Here is a 21,101-nt window from a genome sequence, read left to right on the forward strand (position 1 = left end):
GAGCAGTCACAGACTGCTGTCCTTTATTTTCACTGAAAAATAGCAGAAATAGCACCCCAGATCATTTTCTGCTTCTGCTACCTTTTTTATAGCCCCTTTACATAAACAGTAAGAGCCTCTGGTGTCACAATATGAGTGAAAGAAGGGGGTATCTGGAGGAAACAAAGGTGGTCCTTCCAGGAAGATGAGGACATATTCCCAATTTGCAGGTGTCTTTAATGACCCAAAAAAGGCAAAAATTGACAGCCTACTGAATAATCTTGTTCCTAAGAGATCATATTAAACTGGTTTGGAAAGGGTTTCCGTAGAAGAGGAGAACGACTACTGCTTGTAGTCTCCCTCTGGTACCACCACTGCCCCTTTACTGCCCAAAAACTGTTGTGGGGGTTGCACCGGCTCAGACGGTTGTCTATATCTGGTAGGAGGAGCCCTGATGTTGCTATGAAAGTAGCAGTTTTGCCTGGCCAATGAATCCAGATCTAGATATTGAGTCAGGGTTCCAGTTTGTGTGAATTGTTCCAAAGAAGTGTCAGTCTTTTCTCCATCTAAATGCATGCTTAAGAAGGTTGGCCTCAGCCTCTCCAGGAAACCGTATGCAGGGCATCCATGCATGCCTAGTAATCACCACCCCTAGCTTCATTGAACAGGCAGCTGTTTCTGTGGTATTGAGGCTACTCTTACTGGTCTGATTTTCAGCATCCTCCAAGAACAAGACTAGCCAAATGGCTCCTCTGTGGTCACGTAGGCTTAATGTGGCCAGATCACCCACATCCCATAAAGCATGGTTGTAACAGGCAAAAGATAGGGCAACAACTAGCGACAAACTAAACAGATTCCCTGTCTCACAAAGTAGGTGGAAACGATTGTGATTAGCAGAGAAAGAGTGGGTTGCCAGTCTCTGCAGGAATTTGTGAACTGACAAAAGATTTGGGTTGATCGGGGTGGATTTCTAATGCACTCCCTGCTTTTTAAGGGCCCAAACTAAAAAGGGCTTTTCTCAAGCACTCAAGATGGGCTCTAAGAGAGTCATTTTAAAAGAGAGCAGTGACTTCACAAAACTACACCAGAAAGTGGGAGGATCCCAGCATAAAGGTTAAATGGCACAAAAACAACTAATTTAACAAGGGCAAGCATCTTCTGTCTGCTACAGTTCGTGTTGTGTTGCATTTAGAACTATTTTGCATCCCCTGGTCCATTTTAGGTGCAAGGGTGCATCTTGCGCAAAAAAATAGAAAATAGTGATAAGTGCTGGGTTACAATCCTCACGTAATTCTGCGTAATCTTGTGTAATTTGCTGTAATTTCACATAATTATTCAACCGCAAATTGCGAAAGTTATGCCCACCCATAGTCACCAGGTCCTGAACCTTGACTAAGAAGTCAATCTCACCGTAAAGAAAGAAGCCATAGAAAGGATTTGAAAGAACAGGCCTGTCCTATGTTTTTATGTGAGGAGTTCGGCCACCGCCCCCACCCCACCCCGACTGGAGTATCCAATGTTGAAATTTACTATTATTTAAAGTATATTCTGCCAAAATGTTTCATTGCTTCATTCATCAAAAGATTCTAAGTCACATGTTAATCTAGAAGTGGGTGGAACTTATATGGGCACAGCACAATTTTCCCAGTGTTTGAGACAAGACTGACATCACACCAGGTACATGGTGTCATTAGCATGTGACGGGTCAAGACAATGAAAACAGAGACTAGATAGCATAACTTTCTATGAAACATTTGCACTGAAGATGTTGCATAGCATATAAAGGAATGAAACACAGTGCCAGGTAATGTGTCAGTGATAACTGAAGAAAAATGAAAATACCTAAATAAAGAAGAGCTTTTAAATTGGACACCTAAATTTACTTGGGTGTGCTCCCTTATGATTGGATTGAAGGACACCGGTGAACAGACTTGCATCAAGGACTAATCACAAACTAATCAGGGATGTGCCGGGTTTTTGTTCTGTCACAGCTGCTTGTACTGTATGGGCAAACATTTCTATTGGTGTTATGAACAGGGATGTCATCATTTAAACATTTACATGAATGTCTTCCTTTCATTCCTCTACAAAATGCTCAAAGAAGTATGTGCCTTCAACTGGCGTGCTAAAATGTCCTTTTTCCTGTACCTGGACAATTTGGTCATTGTGGTTGGAATGGCAAATATTCCTCTGAGTCAAGATGGGTTTGGAGGGACTGTCGGAACATGGAATTCTCAAAAACAAAACAAATCTAAGGTCATGCTTTAAGACTTCTACAATGCAATAAAGTACGTTTGTCAGGATGGAATCTACCTCAGTGGAGCAAAATAATTCACCTATATATACCCCTTGAGCCAACTCATCATGGTAAGTTTACATTCCAAAATGGCAGTAAACGAAAATGTATGTGGTAACTAGTATGGCATGGAAACGGCCACATAGCATGATGAGATGTTTTAGATAATGGTGGTTCTGTCTTTATGCAAAGTTGAATTGTGGGAGCTAGGCCAACACACGTGATGTCAGGGTTCCTTTTAGACAAGGATTACAAGTTTTCGCCTAAGCCCACTAAAGCAGTCCACAGAGGGCTGCATTGCCGGCCGGCCGAGCGGGCTGGGGCTATCTTCTGGTCCAGGTGGCCTTGTGATCTAAAATATAGATTGCTGGGCAACAGCAGCAGTACAGTTTCCCCGTGATCTTTCTGCTGAGACTCGGAGCTCCAAATAGAAATCTTGCAATATTTTGAAATCCTGTGTGAATTGGCGTCCATTTAGTGCAGCGCCAGATTATATAAAATGGTGGCGCACTCTACCCTTTAAGGTGATGGTAGAGCACTGGAGCGCTTCTGGATAATCCTGAGGTTAATGGAAATAGGACGGCCTTGCTTCTTGAGGGTGACAGGAGGATGTTAATAGGCCCATGTTAGCTTCAAAGTGAAACTTGCAAATATTAACCCCTAAACGGCGGAGGCATTTTCACACCAGTAGAGATCCCTTTTTAGGTTGAGCATACAGCCTTTTGTATACTTTTAGTATACTTCTGTGGGCTTAAAGCCATTTCATTTGTTCATTTCAGTGTCATTTAAAAATCCTTGCTTGCTAGTGGTCAGTAATGCCTCTTTGTCCCTCCTTTTTCTATTTAAGAGCAGGGACAACTGCTGTATAATTATGCTTTGTCATGTTAATCTGTTCTTTGGGGGACTTTTGTTTCTTTGTTTCCTGCTCTTGTTTGGCAAATCTTTCTTTTTCATTTGCAGAGCATTCTTGCTCTCAGCTAATGTAACAATGTGTCCCTGCTTACATTTCACATGCTTCACTTAATCTAGCATTCTCTATGAGTGTTTGCTTTATCCAAGATGTTGTTACCTATGGGTTTTTTTCAGACAGCATATAACTCTTGTCTCCCCTCCCTCATAACCTAAATTCACAGCGTAAAACTTTTCACAAAACGGGCGCCACGCTTTATTTTTCAGTACCGCACCTGAAAGTCATTGGAGATGTGTTGAATTCAAGATTGCAGTGTGCAGTGCCCTATGAGGCCAAAAGAGGTCCCACTGGACACTTAGGAACAGTCTGTGGTTCTGTGCCCTTTCCCTTTCCCTGCTTCATGCATATTACAAAGGTAAATGTTGCAGGTTTTTTTCAGCCACCATATTATAAGTGTAAAAGCGTTAACGTAACCATGTTCTTCCTAATTGCATTTCACATGCTTTACTTAATCTTGCTTTTTTTGGTTCATGCTATTTAAAGCTTTCCCACTGTAATTAACGCTCTCCGTCAACAGATGTCTCAAATATATGACATAGAGCCAAAGCTGCTCCTTTTGTAACTGAGTAACACGGTTCACCATCCCGTGATTCTGGGCAATTCACTTAATCTCCTCATGCCCCCCCAAACAATGAATCTGGTGCTCCTGTAAAGCACTTCGATGCCTCCTGGTCAAGTTCACGCCATATAAAACTGCAAAATAACCACAGTGATTTTGGAGAAGATTTTAAGCCATAAGTCGTCCAGCACAAAGAATTCACAAAGATGGCAAGCTTAATGTCTCTTTAAAATGTATACCCTGTTCTTCTTTGTGGCACGGAAAGGTGCTTTCTGTTAGTACGGAATGGTGCGGTGTCTGTCAGATTTCACCGGGAATTTTTACACGCAGGCAAAAATGCATCCACGCTCTCTCCCTCACTCTATGTGGAAAGACTTTAAAAATGTTGGTCATTTCACAAAGTAATGTGCTTTATCCCACTTACTACACCTACAAATCAGAATTCCTCTCGTTCCACTGCCCCATAAGCCCCCTTTCATGTGTCCTGCTTACCATATAATACTATGTTTCAGCCACTGAAAGCGTGGGATAAAAAGTGTGTTTACACAGATTAGCGCTTGTCAAATTGATGAAAAGCCGCCCCCCCAGTTCCAACTTCTTCTTAGTAACAGCAGCAAGGAGATGTCAGCCATCATGACTCAATTCGGCCCAATGTAAAGCTAGATGTCTGTCATAAACTCTTTAGCGAACGCTTTTCAGGAGAAGAATCATCATAAGACATACTCTCCAAGCTATTGACAACTGCAACCCAATCGACTTCCCTACTTGTGCAACCACATTAATCATTCCTTTGGCCCAGTTCTCCCCTGGGGCATCTTAAGGTTTTTGGGGGCCTTGGGCCACACGTATTTTGGGGGCCCCTGTTGGAACAGATTTGAATTTATGATCCAGTTCCAGCTCTTTCTCGCCTTCTTTGGCCAGGTCACTGATCAATGCACAGGCACAACCGTCCAAATCCTTATTGTGTTTACATCTAATATTGAGGGATAGTGATGTGTGTTTTCAATACTTATAACACAGCAGCAGCTCACTGCAAATAACGTCCGCGACACCCTCCCATTTCTCATTTGTGAAGTCCTGTTTTGGTCTTAAAAAAACTTTTTTTATGGATGCTGCATGAAACAAACACAGCATTTCTCTGAAAAAGTGAGTAAGAGTCCCTCACACATCACCCACATTAAAAATAACTTACAAGAAAACATTACTAAAAACAATCTTAGACATGTTCAAGGCCATCAGGGCAAGATTTTAAAAGTAAATGGAAGTGCTTTAGCTATATGCAGGGCCACTGAAATTATGTGGCTGAGAGGGCCAAATTATGAGGCAAGGTTGACCAATTTATGTGGCAAGAAAAGTCAAGTTATGCATTTACAATGCCAATAGCTCTAACTCCAGCAAAAGCGAGGACTATTGCATTGCAAATGCTTGTTTAGCTATTTGGGGTATTTCATGCTTAGGCCTCCATAACTTTTTTTACATAAGGTATGCACACCAAATTTGTGTCCTTTTTTCCAGTGTCCTGGAGATTCTAAAGCTACCCAGGGTTTGTGAATTCCCTGTAGGGAGACAAAGAAAGATAGGCAAAATATAGCTAATTTTTTAGTGGTTGGAAAAATATGAAAAAAGTGCTTCACAAAAAAGAGTTTTTATTTTTCTAAAGGTTTGCAGTGAAAGATGTTTTGATCCATACACTTCACTCCAACTGGTTCCTCTCATCTTTGTTTCTATCACCTGTCTCAACTGTCTCTCACACCCTCTGTTTTTCCTTCTCCTTTAATTAATTAAAGGTCTGAGAATGTCTGGGTTTCACACACTAACCTGCACTAACTTGAATGCCTGGGGTAAGCATCATCAGTGTCTATATGATTCACAGTTGCACATCTTCTTAGTGGGTTTCAGCATCTGTCGTGTCACTGCCTCTTTCAGTGCGGCTGGTAGATAACCTTGAGTGCGTTTAGAGCTTTAGATTCTTTGTATGTGAGGTAAAAATATGGTGGCAGATGATCAGGAAGCGCCATGTTTCCTTGCCCTATTTATTCTACTGATGGACTATATTATCTACCATTATCTGCTCCATCTACAAACTCATTTTCCCTATCTAGATTAGAGGTTATGGCTTTCTACAATGGTATATTAGTCTAATTCCAGCCAAGTAGAATGGGCTGTGTGTATAATATTGGTAAATAATTCTTAATAACATGCCCTTTTCTGCCTGCTAACTGATCCCCTGGCCTTCATGTTGATCTGATTCCTATCATCAGTTTACCCTTTGCCTGTCACCACAACCAGTGTCTACCCCCTTTGTTAACCTCTCCTTGCTGATGCTCTCCGTATTGTCTGTAATCAAATTTACAAAAATCTTTTATAGCAGGCTGTGCCCTTCCTTAACCGAGAACCATGGCCACGCTATTCACTTAGATGCATCTGCTAACAGAATGACTTATAAAGAAAGAAAAGACAGCATTTTCATGGGATGCAGTGAGTGAGTGCAAACCATACCTAAGAGAACTATCCGTCTCTCCATTCCAGGTTTCACCCATGTTGAGATACTAAGAGCTAATTTACCATCTGGTGTGCTGTGCACCCTAAAGGAAGTCTCTGATAAAATTGGGACTGACTGTGTTTGTATCAATCAGGCTTCTGTGTGGCCAATAAAAGATTGATCTGAGTCCCTCTACCCTTCATACTTTATACCTGCTAAAAGACATTTTGTAATATGCTCACCTGCCTTACTTCGGCTGTGTGCAGTGGGGGTGGCTGCAAGGCCAGGCCTTCAACCAGACCCTGTGGCCAGCCCCCCTAACCACCCAACCACAGGCTGCGCATGGCCCTTTGGCCGTGCTCAGCGGGAGTTGGCTGTGGCCTGTCTCTCTGGGCATGAGAATAGGTGCGAGTGGGTGTATCAGGGGTGAGAATGGCTGTGAGAGTATCTGTCTGGGTGAGAGACTGAGTGCATCAGTGTCTTAGTGGGTGTGTCAGTGTCTGTGTGAGTCTGTGAGTGAGTGTGTGAGGGTTTCAGTGGGTCTGAGTGTGTAAAAGTCTGAGTAAGCCTGTGAGTGGGTACATGAGTGAGATCACCTTTCAATAGGAACCTTAAACTTTTGAAGTTTAAGAGAAATTAAAGAAGGAAAATGATCATGGACACACATGGAGTAGGACCCTCAACTTTCAATGCAAGGGTCTGTGACCTTAGCCTTTAGGCCATAGGTGACTCCTTACTGTGATGTGGTCTCTCTCCCTCTCTCACTCTCTTCCATCTCTTTATGGGATGGTGTCACAGTGTCCTTTCCTCGGGATCTGCACGTTGCTGAACAAAAGGCCCACCTTCTGGCGTCATCAACTCAGAAAGCTATTATAGCACAGAGGTATGAGGAAGCCAGTCGGGGGGGAAGGGAGTTAGGGTAGGGAACAGCAGGGAGAGAGATCTGAAAAGAAAAATGTCAGAACAAATATGCATTTACTCATTCTTTTTTTTTTTTTTTATTCTTTTTTTTATTGGAAGGAAACACATAACACATATATTCTTATGTCATTATACACTGAAGGCTTAAATAAAAAATAAAAAAAGAGAAAAGAAAATATTACCAAATTACAACATACGTACTACAAAACACAAAACCTAGCCACCCCTCACACTCTATCTAAAAGTGATACCCATTAATTCATTCAAAAGGGAGTGGCCCGATCATTATGGGCCTGTATCCAAGCCTGAAACAGACCCCATATTATCTTCCCCTTCCTCCTGGCTTGTCTCCCCTTCCGTTCATACAGTGACATCTCCAAGTGATATACAGACAGCAACCTAGCCAGCCATTGTTGCCAGGACGGGGGTCGTAAATCCAGCCATGCTGTTGATAAACAGATTCGAAACACCGCCATAGCTACAAAGATAAACGCTCTGTGAGATCCAGCGATTTCGCCATCAGTACCAAAGACCATAATCTCAGGCGTAAGGACAAGATCATAGCCCACTATCTCCTTCAACACAGATTGAATACCTTCCCTTGAGGCTTTTAACCCCCCACATGTAGCCATCATATGTATAATATCTGCACCATGCATCCCACATCTTGGACAGTTTGTTCCTGATACACATCCCCATTTGGCGAGATGGGCTGGTGTATGATACAGATCAAACAAGGTCTTGTAATGCTGTGCTTGTAGGGAAGATGATAATAGGATAGTATATCCCAATTCCAGTGATCTCAAAAAATTATTGCTACCATCCGCCAGCTTCTTACTCCACCTCTCCTTGTTCTTTTCTAGATCATCTATTTCTTCTACCATTAAAGTAGGGTAAATTGACCTAATAGTTATGCTGGGCTTAGCCAGAATCTCATTCAACAGTTGATTACTTTTAAATCCCTGGGCCCCCCCTGTTTTTTTCACTAAAAAGTTCCTTATCTGTAGATATTTGAAAAAATCCCTTTTCTGTAAACCATATTGCTCCTGTAGATCTCGAAACGTCTTGACCCCCGAGTTGTCGAAAAGGTTTCCTAGCCTGGTAATACCTGATGTACACCACTTTGCCATATATCTATCATGAAATATTTCAGGAAGTAATGGATTCTTCTCGATCATGGTATAATAGTTGTATCTACCAAATCCTTTCTTTTTATACCATAATCGCCAGCACTTGTGAGCCGCTCCTAGGACTTTATATCTAGTTTTCTTATAATATCCCGGCTCATGGAATGTTACCAAACACCCATTGGCTGCAGCTCCTATCTGCAGCTCATATATATTGGGGCTATCTGCCTTTAAAACACCTTCTGTGTCAGATCCCAGTAGCGGACGCATATGCTGAAAAGCTGCTGCCATTTGATATAGTTTTACATTCGGCAGGGACCACCCACCCCTTTCACGGGGAAGAGACATATTTTTGCTCGATCTCCTACACTTGCCATACGCCCATATAAATCTCGTAATTATTCTATCAATCTCTTTAAATTTCGCGTTAGCAAAGTTCAATGGTATAGCACGAAATAGATAAAACAACTTTGGGAGGAAAATCATCTTTATCATATTACATCGCTCTACAATGGTTAAATGTAGATTATTCCATCTGCATATATCTTCTCTAAATTTGGCGAGTATAGGATCTAAATTTAGATTTACCACTTCGTCTACATTTGGTGTAATATTAATACCTAAATATACTGCATGGTCCACCCTCCGTGAATCTTTAATATTTGTATATTGATTAGCCAACAGCTGTGTCTTAGCTCCATTTAACAGATACCCGGAAAACCTTCCGAATTTTTTCATCACCACTTCAATCTCTCTCAGTGCTGAATCAGGAGATGGTGTTAGTATGGCTATATCATCTGCATATGCTAAGACTTTGGTGTCCCATCCCTGCCTATGGATTGGTGGAATCTTACTATTTTCTTCCAAATTTCTCAGCAGAGGATCTATATACAAAGCGAACAGAAGAGGAGAGCAGGGGCACCCCTGCCTGGTGCCTCTCCTAATTAGTATAGTCTCAGATTGTCCTCCCATTAGTTGTATTCGCGCAATCGGGGATCTATATAAAGCCCTTACTGCTGTAATAAATTTCTTCCCTAGCCCATAATATTCCATGACATACCATAAATACTTCCAATTCACCCGATCAAATGCCTTCTCTGCATCCAAAAAGACAGCCGCCATAGGCTCTTTTGCTACTTCCGTAGAATCAAAGAGTGCTAGTACTCTCTGGATGTGATTGGTTGTATCTCTTCCTGGGATAAACCCATGTTGCCGTGGAGAGACCAGTTTTTTAATCACCAATGCCAATCGGACTACCAAGATCTTTGAATATATCTTGGCATCACTATTTATTAATGTGATCGGGCGATATGAGGCTGGATTTAACGGGGGTTTTCCCTTCTTATGAAATATAACTATATTAGCTAGATCCCAAGATGGGGGGATTTTCCCTCCATTTTGTACCTGAATATACAATTCCAACATAACCGGAAGCAGAGGTAGTTTGAAAACTTTATAAAATTCTAGAGGGATCAAATCAGGACCAGTAGCCTTCGCTGTGGGCAGATTGCTTATTGCCGTTTCTATTACTGAGATATCTATCTGTTCTCCCAGACGTGCCTTATCTTCCTTATCTAGCTTTCCCAACTTAATGGGATACAAGAATTCTATAACATCTTCATCCGAATATACTGATGTTTCATCATAAAGTTCCTGATAATATCTGTGGAACACCTTTCTAATCCCGCCCACTTCTGACGTTACCCGTCCTTGCCGATCTGTGATCTCCCTAATTACCCCTTCCTCTGTTTTCTGGGTTGCCCGAATCGCTAGCAGCCGTCCAGCTTTTTCTCCAAACTCAAACCCTTGCGCGCGCTGCGTTAAATATTTCTCTGCTATTTCTTGGGCTATAACCTCATTTGCTGTTGCTTTTATTATGGCAACCTCTTCCTGTGCTTTCATTATATCTACTCCGGTTTCTATAGCTATAGCCAGCTGTCTTTCTGCAGACCGCAACTTTGCTTGAGACTCAATTATTTTCCCTTGAGCCTCCTTCTGTCTTTTGATACTAAAGCTTAATGTTTCTCCACGAATACCAGCTTTCAGAGTGTCCCAGACAATCTCTACTGGGGCTGAACCCTGATTAAACCCCAAGAATTCAGTTATCCACTTACTCATATGCTCACAATTTTCTGGATTTTTTAAAAGTCCCCTTTCAAATGTCCATCTGCTGACTTTTGGTTCTAACCCATCCAATTCCACTTCAAGTACTAAAGGGTTATGATCTGACACCATCCGTGAGTATAACTCCATCCTGGCTTGTTTTAAGAATACAGGGGAAATTAGAAAATAATCAAGCCGTGCTAATTTCACATGTGGAGCCGAGTAATAAGTATATCCGGGATCGGGTTTCCGCAGCTTAACCCAAGCATCCACTAGCCCTAATTCTTGCTGAATAGCACCCATTGCCTTGTACACCCGAGGTTTACGCCCTTGATACTTCTCAGTTGTGGGTGCTAATAAATCCTGTAGTCCCTCCCACGAGCCATTAAAGTTAAAATCACCACAAATGATATAGGGAGGGGCCCATCCTGTAAGCTCAATAGCGAGGGTGTCAATTACAATCGGGTCATCCGTAACTACCCCATATATGGAACATAATGTAAAGCGATTATGGCCATAGCTACATTCTACTATTACCCATCTTCCACCGGTATCGGCCTTTTGCCGAGTAAATTCTAGTTTACCAGTCTGATCTAAAATCGCCACTCCTTTAGTTCTAGCTTCTTGTTTAGACCAGGCAATTGCCTTCAAACCAAGTGAGCCGAAGATCCCGGAGTTTTTATATTCCACGTGAGTTTCCTGCAGGCAGAAAATATCTGCTTTAAAAGTTTTAAGTTCTTCGGCCACTCTCCTTCTTTTATGAGGATCGTTCAAACCACATATATTGATTGACACAATTCTGAGTCTAGCCATACCCCTTCCTTTTTGTAAATTCAAATCTTTTCTCTTTGCGATCCCTCGAATTACCATTTCTGGCTACACCGTCTCTTGAGTTCCCTTTCCTTCCTTTTCTACTTCTATGCTCCCTATCTCTTACCTCCATTGATCGTTTCCTTTCCATTTTCTCCCCCTGATTTATCCCTATCGCTCCACCCCCAACCCCTCCTACTTTCCCCTTCCCCTTCACACCCCCCCTTCCCTCCCCCAGGACCAGTAGCCCCTTACCCCCTCCCTGGTCCCCTCCCTCCCCCCCTAATACTGGCCCCCCATTTTGTTGAGCAATCAGACCCCAAATGGCCTGAATGTTGGTGTCATGCATGCATCGGCCTACCCCACCCCCGGTGCCCCGAATGCCTATGTCTTCACAAGTTCTTCTATACTCTATATATTCACCCCCATTAAGTATTCTTTTGCCTTAATTTGTGATGTAAAGATTCTTACTTGTCCACTCATTATTGTTTTTAGCCTAGCGGGGGCCAACAAATAAGCCTCACCTCCTTTCTCAAAGAACGGTTTAATAAGCTGCCGAAGCCGCCATCTCCGCTCAACTGTAGCATGACAGAAGTCGGGGCGGGTCAAGAAGGTAACCCCATTGCAGGAGCGTGGGGTATTGGGAGGAGTCTTATTGGCTACCTCTTGACGTACCAAATAGCTCCCGAAATATACCAAAATCGCTCTTGGATATTTAGAGTCTGCCCGATGCCCCCCCTCCCGTCGGTTTATCGGGAACCTGTGAGCCCTCTGCACCTCATTGTCCCAATCCCGATTCCCCAGTTCTGGAAAGGCCCCACGCAAAAGAACAACCATATATGCCTGTATATTGTCCCCTTCTAGTCCTTCTGGTATACCCAGAAATCGTAGATTGTTCCTTCTTTGTCTGTTTTCCAAATCTTCTATCTTCCACATCACGTCCGTCAGTTGTCCTTCTCGGGCAGCGTTCTGCTCTTTGAGAGTATCAATATCATCCTCGACTGCCACTATCCGATCTTCCATAGAGCATAGTTTGGCTTCAATTTCCATGCATGATTTCACTACCTTACGAACAGATCCTTGCAGCCGCTTTGTGGCGACCCTAGCCCGACGGCTTTCGATCCTAGTCTCCGTTTGTAGCTCTTTGATTGAACTATAAATTGACTGTAGGATCCCCGCCTCGGTGACCATCGCGTGAGCATCACCAGAGTTACCAATACTCCCGGCTGCGGCTCCTGGATCAGTATTATCTTTGGTGGAGCTTTGGTTGCCACCGGTAAAGGTATCTGCCAGGCTTATCCCCGAATAGTCCCATCTTAAAGTCCTACCACTCATAGGTGCCGTAGTTTCTGAGCCCTCTTGCAAACCAGAACGTGATTTAACAGATTTCCGTTGACGAGCCTTACGTACTGTGTGTTCCCCACTTGGGGATTTGTTGCCCGTTTCAGAGGTCTCACTCTCATCAGTTTCACTGAAACTGCAGTCGGCGCTGCCAAGATCAGACTCCTCTGTCAGAGAGTAAAACTTGTCACTACTTTCTCTGCCCCAGTCAGTTAATTGGGGATTTTTCCCCCCATAATGTTATCCCGTTTTTTAGGGCTGCCTAAAGGGTTAGTATAGTTGTTCTCCTCCACTGTGTATCCTGATGGACTTCTAATTCTCCCCTCATTCTGAAGATCCAGCTGTTCGCCTTGCACCATTTGTTGGGTTTGCAGCTGTTCATTTCCGGGGGGGACCGTCCACTTTTCTGATTGCTTCCCGGCTGTTGTCTTGATTGCCTGATGGGCTTATTATGGGTTTATCACATTGATCCTGGTTTCCCATACTTGAGTCTAGAGGAGTTGATCCTATTCCTGGCCAGTTATGTTTCAAGGGGGGGGTTGCATTTGCAACAGAGGCATCTTGTACTCCACTGGCCAGAAAAGCCATTATAGTTGATTGATTTTTATCTTTCAATTTGTTTTCCAACAGGGAGATAGTGCTGTCGCTTATCTTAGCACTCATCTTGGAGTCTTTCATCAATCCTGGGGCAGAGGTATTTTCCCCCCCCACTTTACCGGTTGTAGACATTAAGCGCTTATTTACTCCTGCTGACTCTCCTTTTCCCCTGCCAGAGCGTGCGAACTTAGCGCCCTCGCTTTTATTCCCCAGATACCTATTGACTTTGGGTGCCATATTTATTGTTATAGTCTGAGATAATAATCGAATAAGTCTTATTATGCCCACCGCTGCCGACAGTACCTCTGTTATTGTCTGTTTAATCACGCTCTTTAATGGCCGTGCGGGGGTAGACACATACCATAATATATTACTGTGCGTGGTCGGAAGCATTGACACTTCCTAGGGTTCTTCCTCTTCCTTCCCCTAAAAATAGAATCTTTCAACACTTTGCCAGATCATTTCGCGTCTATTTCCTTCCACGTCCTTAATCGCTGTCATGTTATTGACAAAAAATGGCAGCTAAAACGAGTGCAGGTATGCGCAGAGCCCTTAACAGTGGCTATTGCGGCATAAGAAAGTGTGACTACTTAGTGAATAACAGACAATTGTCACTGAAACGCTGGTGTCCGGAGGAGATACAGTCAGCGCTGCTTGTAGCTATCTTAATGTATACTGCAGCTACAACAGCAGTCAGACACGGCGCGAAGCTCCAATAAACACAAACTGTAGTCCTTGCATTTTGCGCCGTCACCTTATTACAAAGAAACCAACCCCCTCGTGTTGTGTCTTCATTGTTTTGGGCCCGGCCGTCAGTTAGTAAAATTTCAGCCTACGATCAGGCTTGAGCCGCCCTACTCCGTAACGGCATTAATTCGCGCTGTTACCTGCGGATGCCGTTTATTTAAAAAACCATTGCCTCTGCCTCTGCTGCAACTCTCTCCTCCTTCCACGAGAAAATCCCTTGGGACGCCGGTGGTTTGCCGGCGATTCTTCTCCGCTTTGATCCGACCCGCCAGCTAACGCGGCACCAACTGCTGCGGCTTCGGGATCCCAAGTGGGCGGGGCAGGAAGCCTCGCAATGACACGTCCACCATGTTGCCGCATTTACTCATTCATAGGAATATAACTCATCAATAGACTCTTGACTAAATGTGTCTCCGAGATATCAGATGGAGACCCCTTTTGAAATGAGGACAAAGCCCCTTTGAATCATGGAAGAAGAATAAACTACGACCTCAGAAACAAGAGATGGCAAGAGCTTTGGACTATGATCATACTCAGAATATCAATCTTGTAACATCTATGCATTCATAACATAAACCTTTGATCATGACCTAGAACATCTCAAAAAATTAAATATGCTTTTCACATATTATGCTTTCCACAAAACAATGAAAACTATGATTTGCTTATCTCCAAAAATACTTAACATTCACAACTATAAAGGCCGAAAAGTTTTTACTCATCGAACTTGAAGCACTTTAATTATAAAACCAGGAAGTGCTTTTTACTTGTCTTGCCTGAAGCGCTACACTCGTTATGCTAAGGGGGCGCTTTACTCATGTGGCCTGAATCACTTTGATTGCTGAACCAAGAGTCTTTTATTCCTGTGGATTGAAGCGCTTTGATTGCTGTGCCAAGATCGCTTTACACCTGTGGACTGAAGCGCTTGAATTGCCGTGCCAAGAGCGCTTTACACATGTGGACTGAAGCGCTTGAATTGCTGTGCCAAGAGCGCTTTACATCTGTGGACTGAAGCGTTTGAATTGCCGTGCCAAGAGCACTTTACACCTGTGGACTGAAGCGCTTGAATTGCCGTGCCAAGAGCGCTTTACATCTGTGGACTGAAGCGTTTGAATTGCTGTGCCAAGAGCACTTTACACCTGTGGACTGAAGCGCTTGAATTGCCGTGCCAAGAGCGCTTTACATCTGTGGACTGAAGCGTTTGAATTGCCGTGCCAAGAGTGCTTTACACCTGTGGACTAAAGTGCTTGAATTGCCGTGCCAAGAGCGCTTTACACCTGTGGACTGAAGTGCTTGAATTGCCGTGTCAAGAGCGCTTTACACCTGTGGAGTTAAGCGTTTGAATTGCCATGCCAAGAGCGCTTTACACCTGTGGACTGAAGCGCTTGATTTGCCGTGCCAAGAGCGCTTTACACCTGTGGACTGAAGCGCTTGATTTGCCGTGCCAAGAGCGCTTTACACCTGTGGACTGAAGCGCTTGAATTGCCGCGCCAAGAGCACTTTACACCTGTGAGCTGAAGCGCTTGAATTGCTGTGCCAAGAGCGCTTTACACCTGTGCTCTGAAATGCCTTTGATCGTCGCACCAAGGCTGCTGTACTCTGGAAACTGGAAACACTTTGCTTGTTGTGCTAAGGGGCACTTTACTTCTGGAAGTAACGACTTCCTCCAAAATTGGATTCATCAAGGCCTTACCGCTACGAGTACGACCAACTCGTTTTTTTATTCACCATGGAAACAAGGATACTTCGATTGGATGTCCCTCTGCCATGCAGGAACTCTGCTCTTCTTCAGAGAAACCCCCACGAGGTCTGACTGCATCGAAGTCTTCAGAATAGTGAGCAACGTGCTTGGGTGTGGCTGGCCTATATAGGCCTGCCACACCCCAAGATGGCTGCTACCTCTAAAAACATGGGAATTGTAGTCCCTTCTTGGAATAGCACTGATAAGTGCATCTTGTCCACCAATGTCCTGAACCTGCAGCTCTATGAGCTTTGCCACAGGGCAGGCAACGCTGATGGCCACCTTTGGAACAAGAGAAGATGACAAGTGGTGCGCATAAAGTGCCGCAGAGCCGCACAGCAGAGTTTCAGACGGGACCTGGACCGCGCATGGCCTTATTCCTGACAGATGGAAGAAAGAGAGAGTGACAGGACTGTGGGGGAGCCTCAAGTCCCCGGTGGTCCTAGCCGGCTCCCCATATATTGCGGGAGCAGGCATTGCATGCAGGGAAACAGATGAAAACCCCGCTTTCTGCCAGCGGGAGCTGTTTGATAGCTCATTCTGTCAGAAACCGGACTGCGTTTGCTCTTGCTCGGTGGGGTCTGTCAGCTCCCACAAACAAAAGCAAACAGCTGTGTTCTGTGGTGGGCACCCTGGGACATAGCAGGAGCCGGCCCAGGAGGGTGGGGGTCCCCAGCGCCATTATTGGCTTCACGAGGTGGGCAGCGCGGCCCCCCTCCAAAGAGCATTGCCCGGGGGAGGTGATGGTGTCCCTTGGGGGTTCGCAACGGATCCCCTTTACTCTTTTAATGTAGCCCTGGCAAGGTGGTTGTCACCGGGCCTGCAGAGGGGGGGCTGCGCGGCCCCCGCATCATAATAGTTTAAAGCCACGGGAAGGTGGCGGTCCCCGGGCTGTGGGCGGTGGCAGGGTGACCCCTCCCACATCCATTTTGATAAAAGCCCCAGGAAGGTGACAGTCCCCGGGGCTACAGGGGGGCGGGCGTCCCCCCATGCACAATTTAATTGCCCCTGGGACGCAGAAAATTAAAAAATATATATATTTTTAAGCCCTGGGTGGTCCCTCTGGTACCCCAGCATCAGAGCTAAGGGGTGAGGGTAACTCTACTCTGCCCCTTTTCTTATTTCTTTACTTTCTTTTCTGGGAGTCGGCTGAAGCCAAGTCCCAACATGACTGCTTACACTTCCTTGCTGAAGCGATGGCAGCCAATCAGATCTGTGCACGAGATTGGGAGGGTTCATGAAGCCTTTGCGTCCCTATATATACAAATTTCGTTTTTCTTTGGTATTTCAAAAACTACTGAACTGATTTACAGTAAATAACAAAAAGGGCGCTTTCTGGACCAAGAGCTACCTTTCTACCAAATTTGGTGTGAATCCGTCCAGAGAAAGGTGCAGGTTGAGAGATATAGACAGATGTGAAAGGGAATGAGACGGGCGAGAGCGACAGGTGATGGATACATAGACAGGTGACCAAGAGACAGCCAAGAGTCAAAGGGACAGGAAGACTGGTGAGAGGGGACGACAGTATGAGAGGTGTGATATAGATAGAGACAGCTGTGAACGAGATAACTAAAAGAGACAGAAAGAGAGGGATAAACAGGTTGGAGAGAAGTGATGAAGAAGCAGCCGCTGATAGACAACTTAGAGGCAGGGTGAGTAGGTGCATCTTGCTACAACGATATAGGTCAGACATGGCCAGGCAAGATAAGTAATAAAGAGACAGCTGAGAGAGTGTGGTGAGAGGGGAGAGTTGTCCTCTGCCCTTTCTGTACATCACATCTATACTGCCTGCAAGCATCACTTGATTGCTCAAGACTCAGTGGTTTTTACGTTTCATAGACTAGCAGAGTTCTCTTTCTAGCATCTCCACTTTCTCCGACCTCCTTCCTGTTTATCTCTGCAGCGTCAACTATACTCTGTCTATGTAGCACCTAGGACAAACTATCTTAATTCTTGGTACCATTGATAACAATTGCTCCATATGCATTATGTCAAATTAAGTATTTCGAGAAACAGTTTGACATAAGAGGGAGAGGTGTCTTAGGCAATGTAACTATTTTCAAGAATCCACTTTTTTAAATAATATAATTTGTACTGAATGCAAGCTGAAAAATTGACTCAAAAATCCACGTGAGTCTCATTGGGAATCTGTGCCATTTTCCCTGCTGTTCCCTGCTTTGAATCCCCATGACAGTAAAGTTCCTCTTACCTCCAGAGGTGATAGAAAAGGAGGGGTGCGTTCAATCCCAGCGTCAGCCATTCTTCCGCACATAAGAACATGATACAGAAAAGGCTGTGTATGGAATACTCAGGAAGCACCAGCTAAAGGAGAAGAAACAAAGCAGACATGAGCACACACGAGGCAACAATGCACTTTCTGTGGTGTAGCAGTAACGATAATGCCCGCCGAGAACTTAGAAAACCAAGCGAAATAAAACTGTCACACAATCGCAGTGGTCTTTCTAAGTACATGTAAAGAGCTGGGACCATGCTGTTATGTTTATGGACAAAATATGGCTTTTTACCAATCACTTTAGAATGGCCAGGGTTTGACCCTGTTATTGAGCCTACACTGGGCCAAGAGTCTCCGGTGCACTTCACAGTAAACTGGGTATCGTGATGCAGCATTTGTGACTGAGGACACTAGTCTTCCATTATCTGACCTGTGACTGGCAGTTTACTAAAGAGCTAACAACAGATGCTGCTTTTGTGGGAATGCCATTGATCACTAAGAGTTAATCCCAGCCAAGGGTAAGTACACTGGCTGCATACTGTTAACTAATCTGCTCTGTTACAAACTGGAACCAACCATATGCAAATCAGCCTTTGCCCCACCCCACATCGCAGTCCAGTATTTGACATTTGGCCACTTCCTCTCCAAAAGGAACCATGTGCAAACTCAGACCAGTTTTGGCCCTGTTGGGCCTCTGCAAACAACTTAAACAACATAAAACCATACTATTAAAAAAAAAGGAATGTAGTTAACATCAGGTGGAAGTAAATGGTCTTCCTAAAGTCGAAACTAAAACCACAGCGCTACAAGGGTCTATGATTAGGGCGACTATCGGGCACCTCAGGACACCACTGCCTTGAACAGGAGATACACCAAAACCTAATACTGCCGGATCCCTGGTAGGTCAAAACCCAGGAACTGGATACAGAATCCATAACGTGCAATCAGGTGGCCACCTATGTCCCAAAATATTTTCGTAGGATTACCACTTAGCTTCATGTCATGTGGACAACATTATTGCAATCCTTGAAGTTTAAGTTGTAATTAATGCTTATCACATTTGCCAGTGCTATATAGCCTTCTACTCCAATTTGGCAGAAGGACTCCTTCCTTTTTCTAAGCCCAAAAGGACTTTATTTCGCGCTATGCCTATTTAGAAAATCACTCACCTCAGTCACTGGGTAAACTACTTTCCATCATGTTGAAACCTTCCTCTCTGTTTCTACATGTTGGCATGAATGTAGTATAAAGTGGGCAAGCCATCAGTACCACTTCCAGAATGTCAGCTGACACTTACTTCAACTTTTGGGCAGGTGAGCAAAAGGGTTTATCAAGGCCTCAAAAGAAAAGTCCATAAGGAGGTCCTATTGTTTTCCTTTCAGTTGGTAGGGTGCGTGTGGAAGCAGTGAGTGAAGGATGGGCTTCTTCTAAGAGGGTACCTGGTAGTCTGGTCCTGATGTCTGTGTTGTGAGCTAACAACAACCAGAGCCAACTTGCCAAAAAAGCAAACATAGGACTTCTTAAGGATTTTCCTTTTGAAGTCTTGAAAAAGCCCTATGCTCACCAGCCCAAGGGGTGAAACACGTGTCGGCTGAGAGTCTGGTTTGGAAGAATACACAAAGAAATGTAAAACAGATTGATTGAATCGTCTGCTTTAAATTGAAAAAGCCCATCCACCTGAATTTCTAATTCCTCTGAAATTTCTACATTGAAGCAGGGGACTGACTATAAACATATGCATGGAATGATGGCAGGAGATTTATATCCACATTTATTATCTCATAAAAATGCAGGCACTAGCCTTGAACTCAGGTGCCCTTCTGTTAGCAGACTACACATAGCAGAAATGAAGCTAAGCTACATACATTATACAATGTTAAAACTCTTGTAAAGTGCTGTGAGTAAAGTGCAAACAATCCAAGTTCATTTCCACATAGGTGATCCATATCTCTATCAAAGGAGTTGCAAAGGCATGAACCATTGTCAAATGTGTTTGAGCAGAGTCGAGGGCTAATATAACCTTTCATCAGTGTACACCAGTCATACAATTTGCCTTTTGCCAGGTGGTGTAGATCAAAATTGTTTGCAAGAAAGTTTGTGAAATATAGGTTTTATAAAATACATTAATTAAAATGCAGTAAGATAGATCTTAGCATTCACCATCTAAACAAACAATATTTTAGTCTCCAAACATTCTTGTTTGGACCTTCCTAGTCTATTCTTCTACAGAAATTGCAACGTCAAATGATCTTATAGAAAATACAATCAATAGTGATTTCAGTCTTGAAAAAGAGTGATACTTTAAAAATATCTGGGGTAAATATTTCTTCCTCTCAATTAAAAAAGCCACAATTTAAAGGAAATGTACAGTTTCATGGGTTACAATTATGTACAGAGGCCTTCATTAGAAACAATTTTAGTTCTAAAACCTTTCTTCCGCCATGAGGGATCAATTTCAATGCTAATTCTTACAATTTGTTCTCTTCTGGATCTATAAGTAAGGCAAAATGGCATTCAGTCCTATCCAATGACAAAAATCGTTACCTGGATATTTAGATGACAGGTAGTTTATCACAATTCCTACGTATTCCTACAACTTTTCATTAATCATGTGTTTATTCCCAGTCATTGTAATCAGGTCTCCCAGTCCTATTATATTAATCTGAAAATTGGAATTAGAAACATGTCTGTACCCCCTTTCATGTTATGTTTAATGTCCTCAGTACTGCTTGCCAGACAATCATTTCAAATTTCTTTTTCACCAAAGCACATTCTAATGGGTGTAGGAAACACAAAGACCGAGAAATAGGTAACAATTTCCATGACAGAAAATCCAATTCCAGTCTTAATGCCTTAATAAGAGTAGCAGAGGGTATCAAACACAATCTTCTTAAGCAAGCATTTTTTTTACACATTCCCAGTCCCCCTGGAGTCAAAGGCAGGTAGCTCAGTTCTATAAAAGGTTTGCTTTTCTTTAAGGTTTACAAGACCAAAAGAGGTAAATGTTATGAATATTTTTATCAAATTGGTCTTTGCCAGAAGGTTTTCAAGACCAAAACTTCCTATCCCAACTTTCCATAAAGAGTCTCATTACGAGTCTGGCGGTCCGATGACCGCCACCTTTGCATTGATGGGCGGACTGCCACACTCCAGGCAGTCAGACCGCCCAATCACAACCCTGTTGGGCAAACCTGC

The 21,101-nt window shown here is 43.6% G+C and overlaps 1 protein-coding gene across 1 annotated transcript in view; it reads right to left on the bottom strand.

Moving 5' to 3' along the window:
* The window catches only part of CNIH3 (cornichon family AMPA receptor auxiliary protein 3), a 443,940-nt gene that overhangs the window by 19,915 nt on the left and 402,924 nt on the right, over positions 1-21,101 (bottom strand). The window contains exon 4 of the mRNA XM_069236797.1: positions 17,883-17,995. Coding sequence (XP_069092898.1) covers positions 17,883-17,995 — 113 coding nt within the window. The remainder of the gene's footprint in view (positions 1-17,882; positions 17,996-21,101) is intronic.

Source organism: Pleurodeles waltl, chromosome 5, assembly GCF_031143425.1.
Source record: "Pleurodeles waltl isolate 20211129_DDA chromosome 5, aPleWal1.hap1.20221129, whole genome shotgun sequence".
In the NCBI taxonomy this organism is placed as follows: Eukaryota; Metazoa; Chordata; class Amphibia; order Caudata; family Salamandridae; genus Pleurodeles; species Pleurodeles waltl.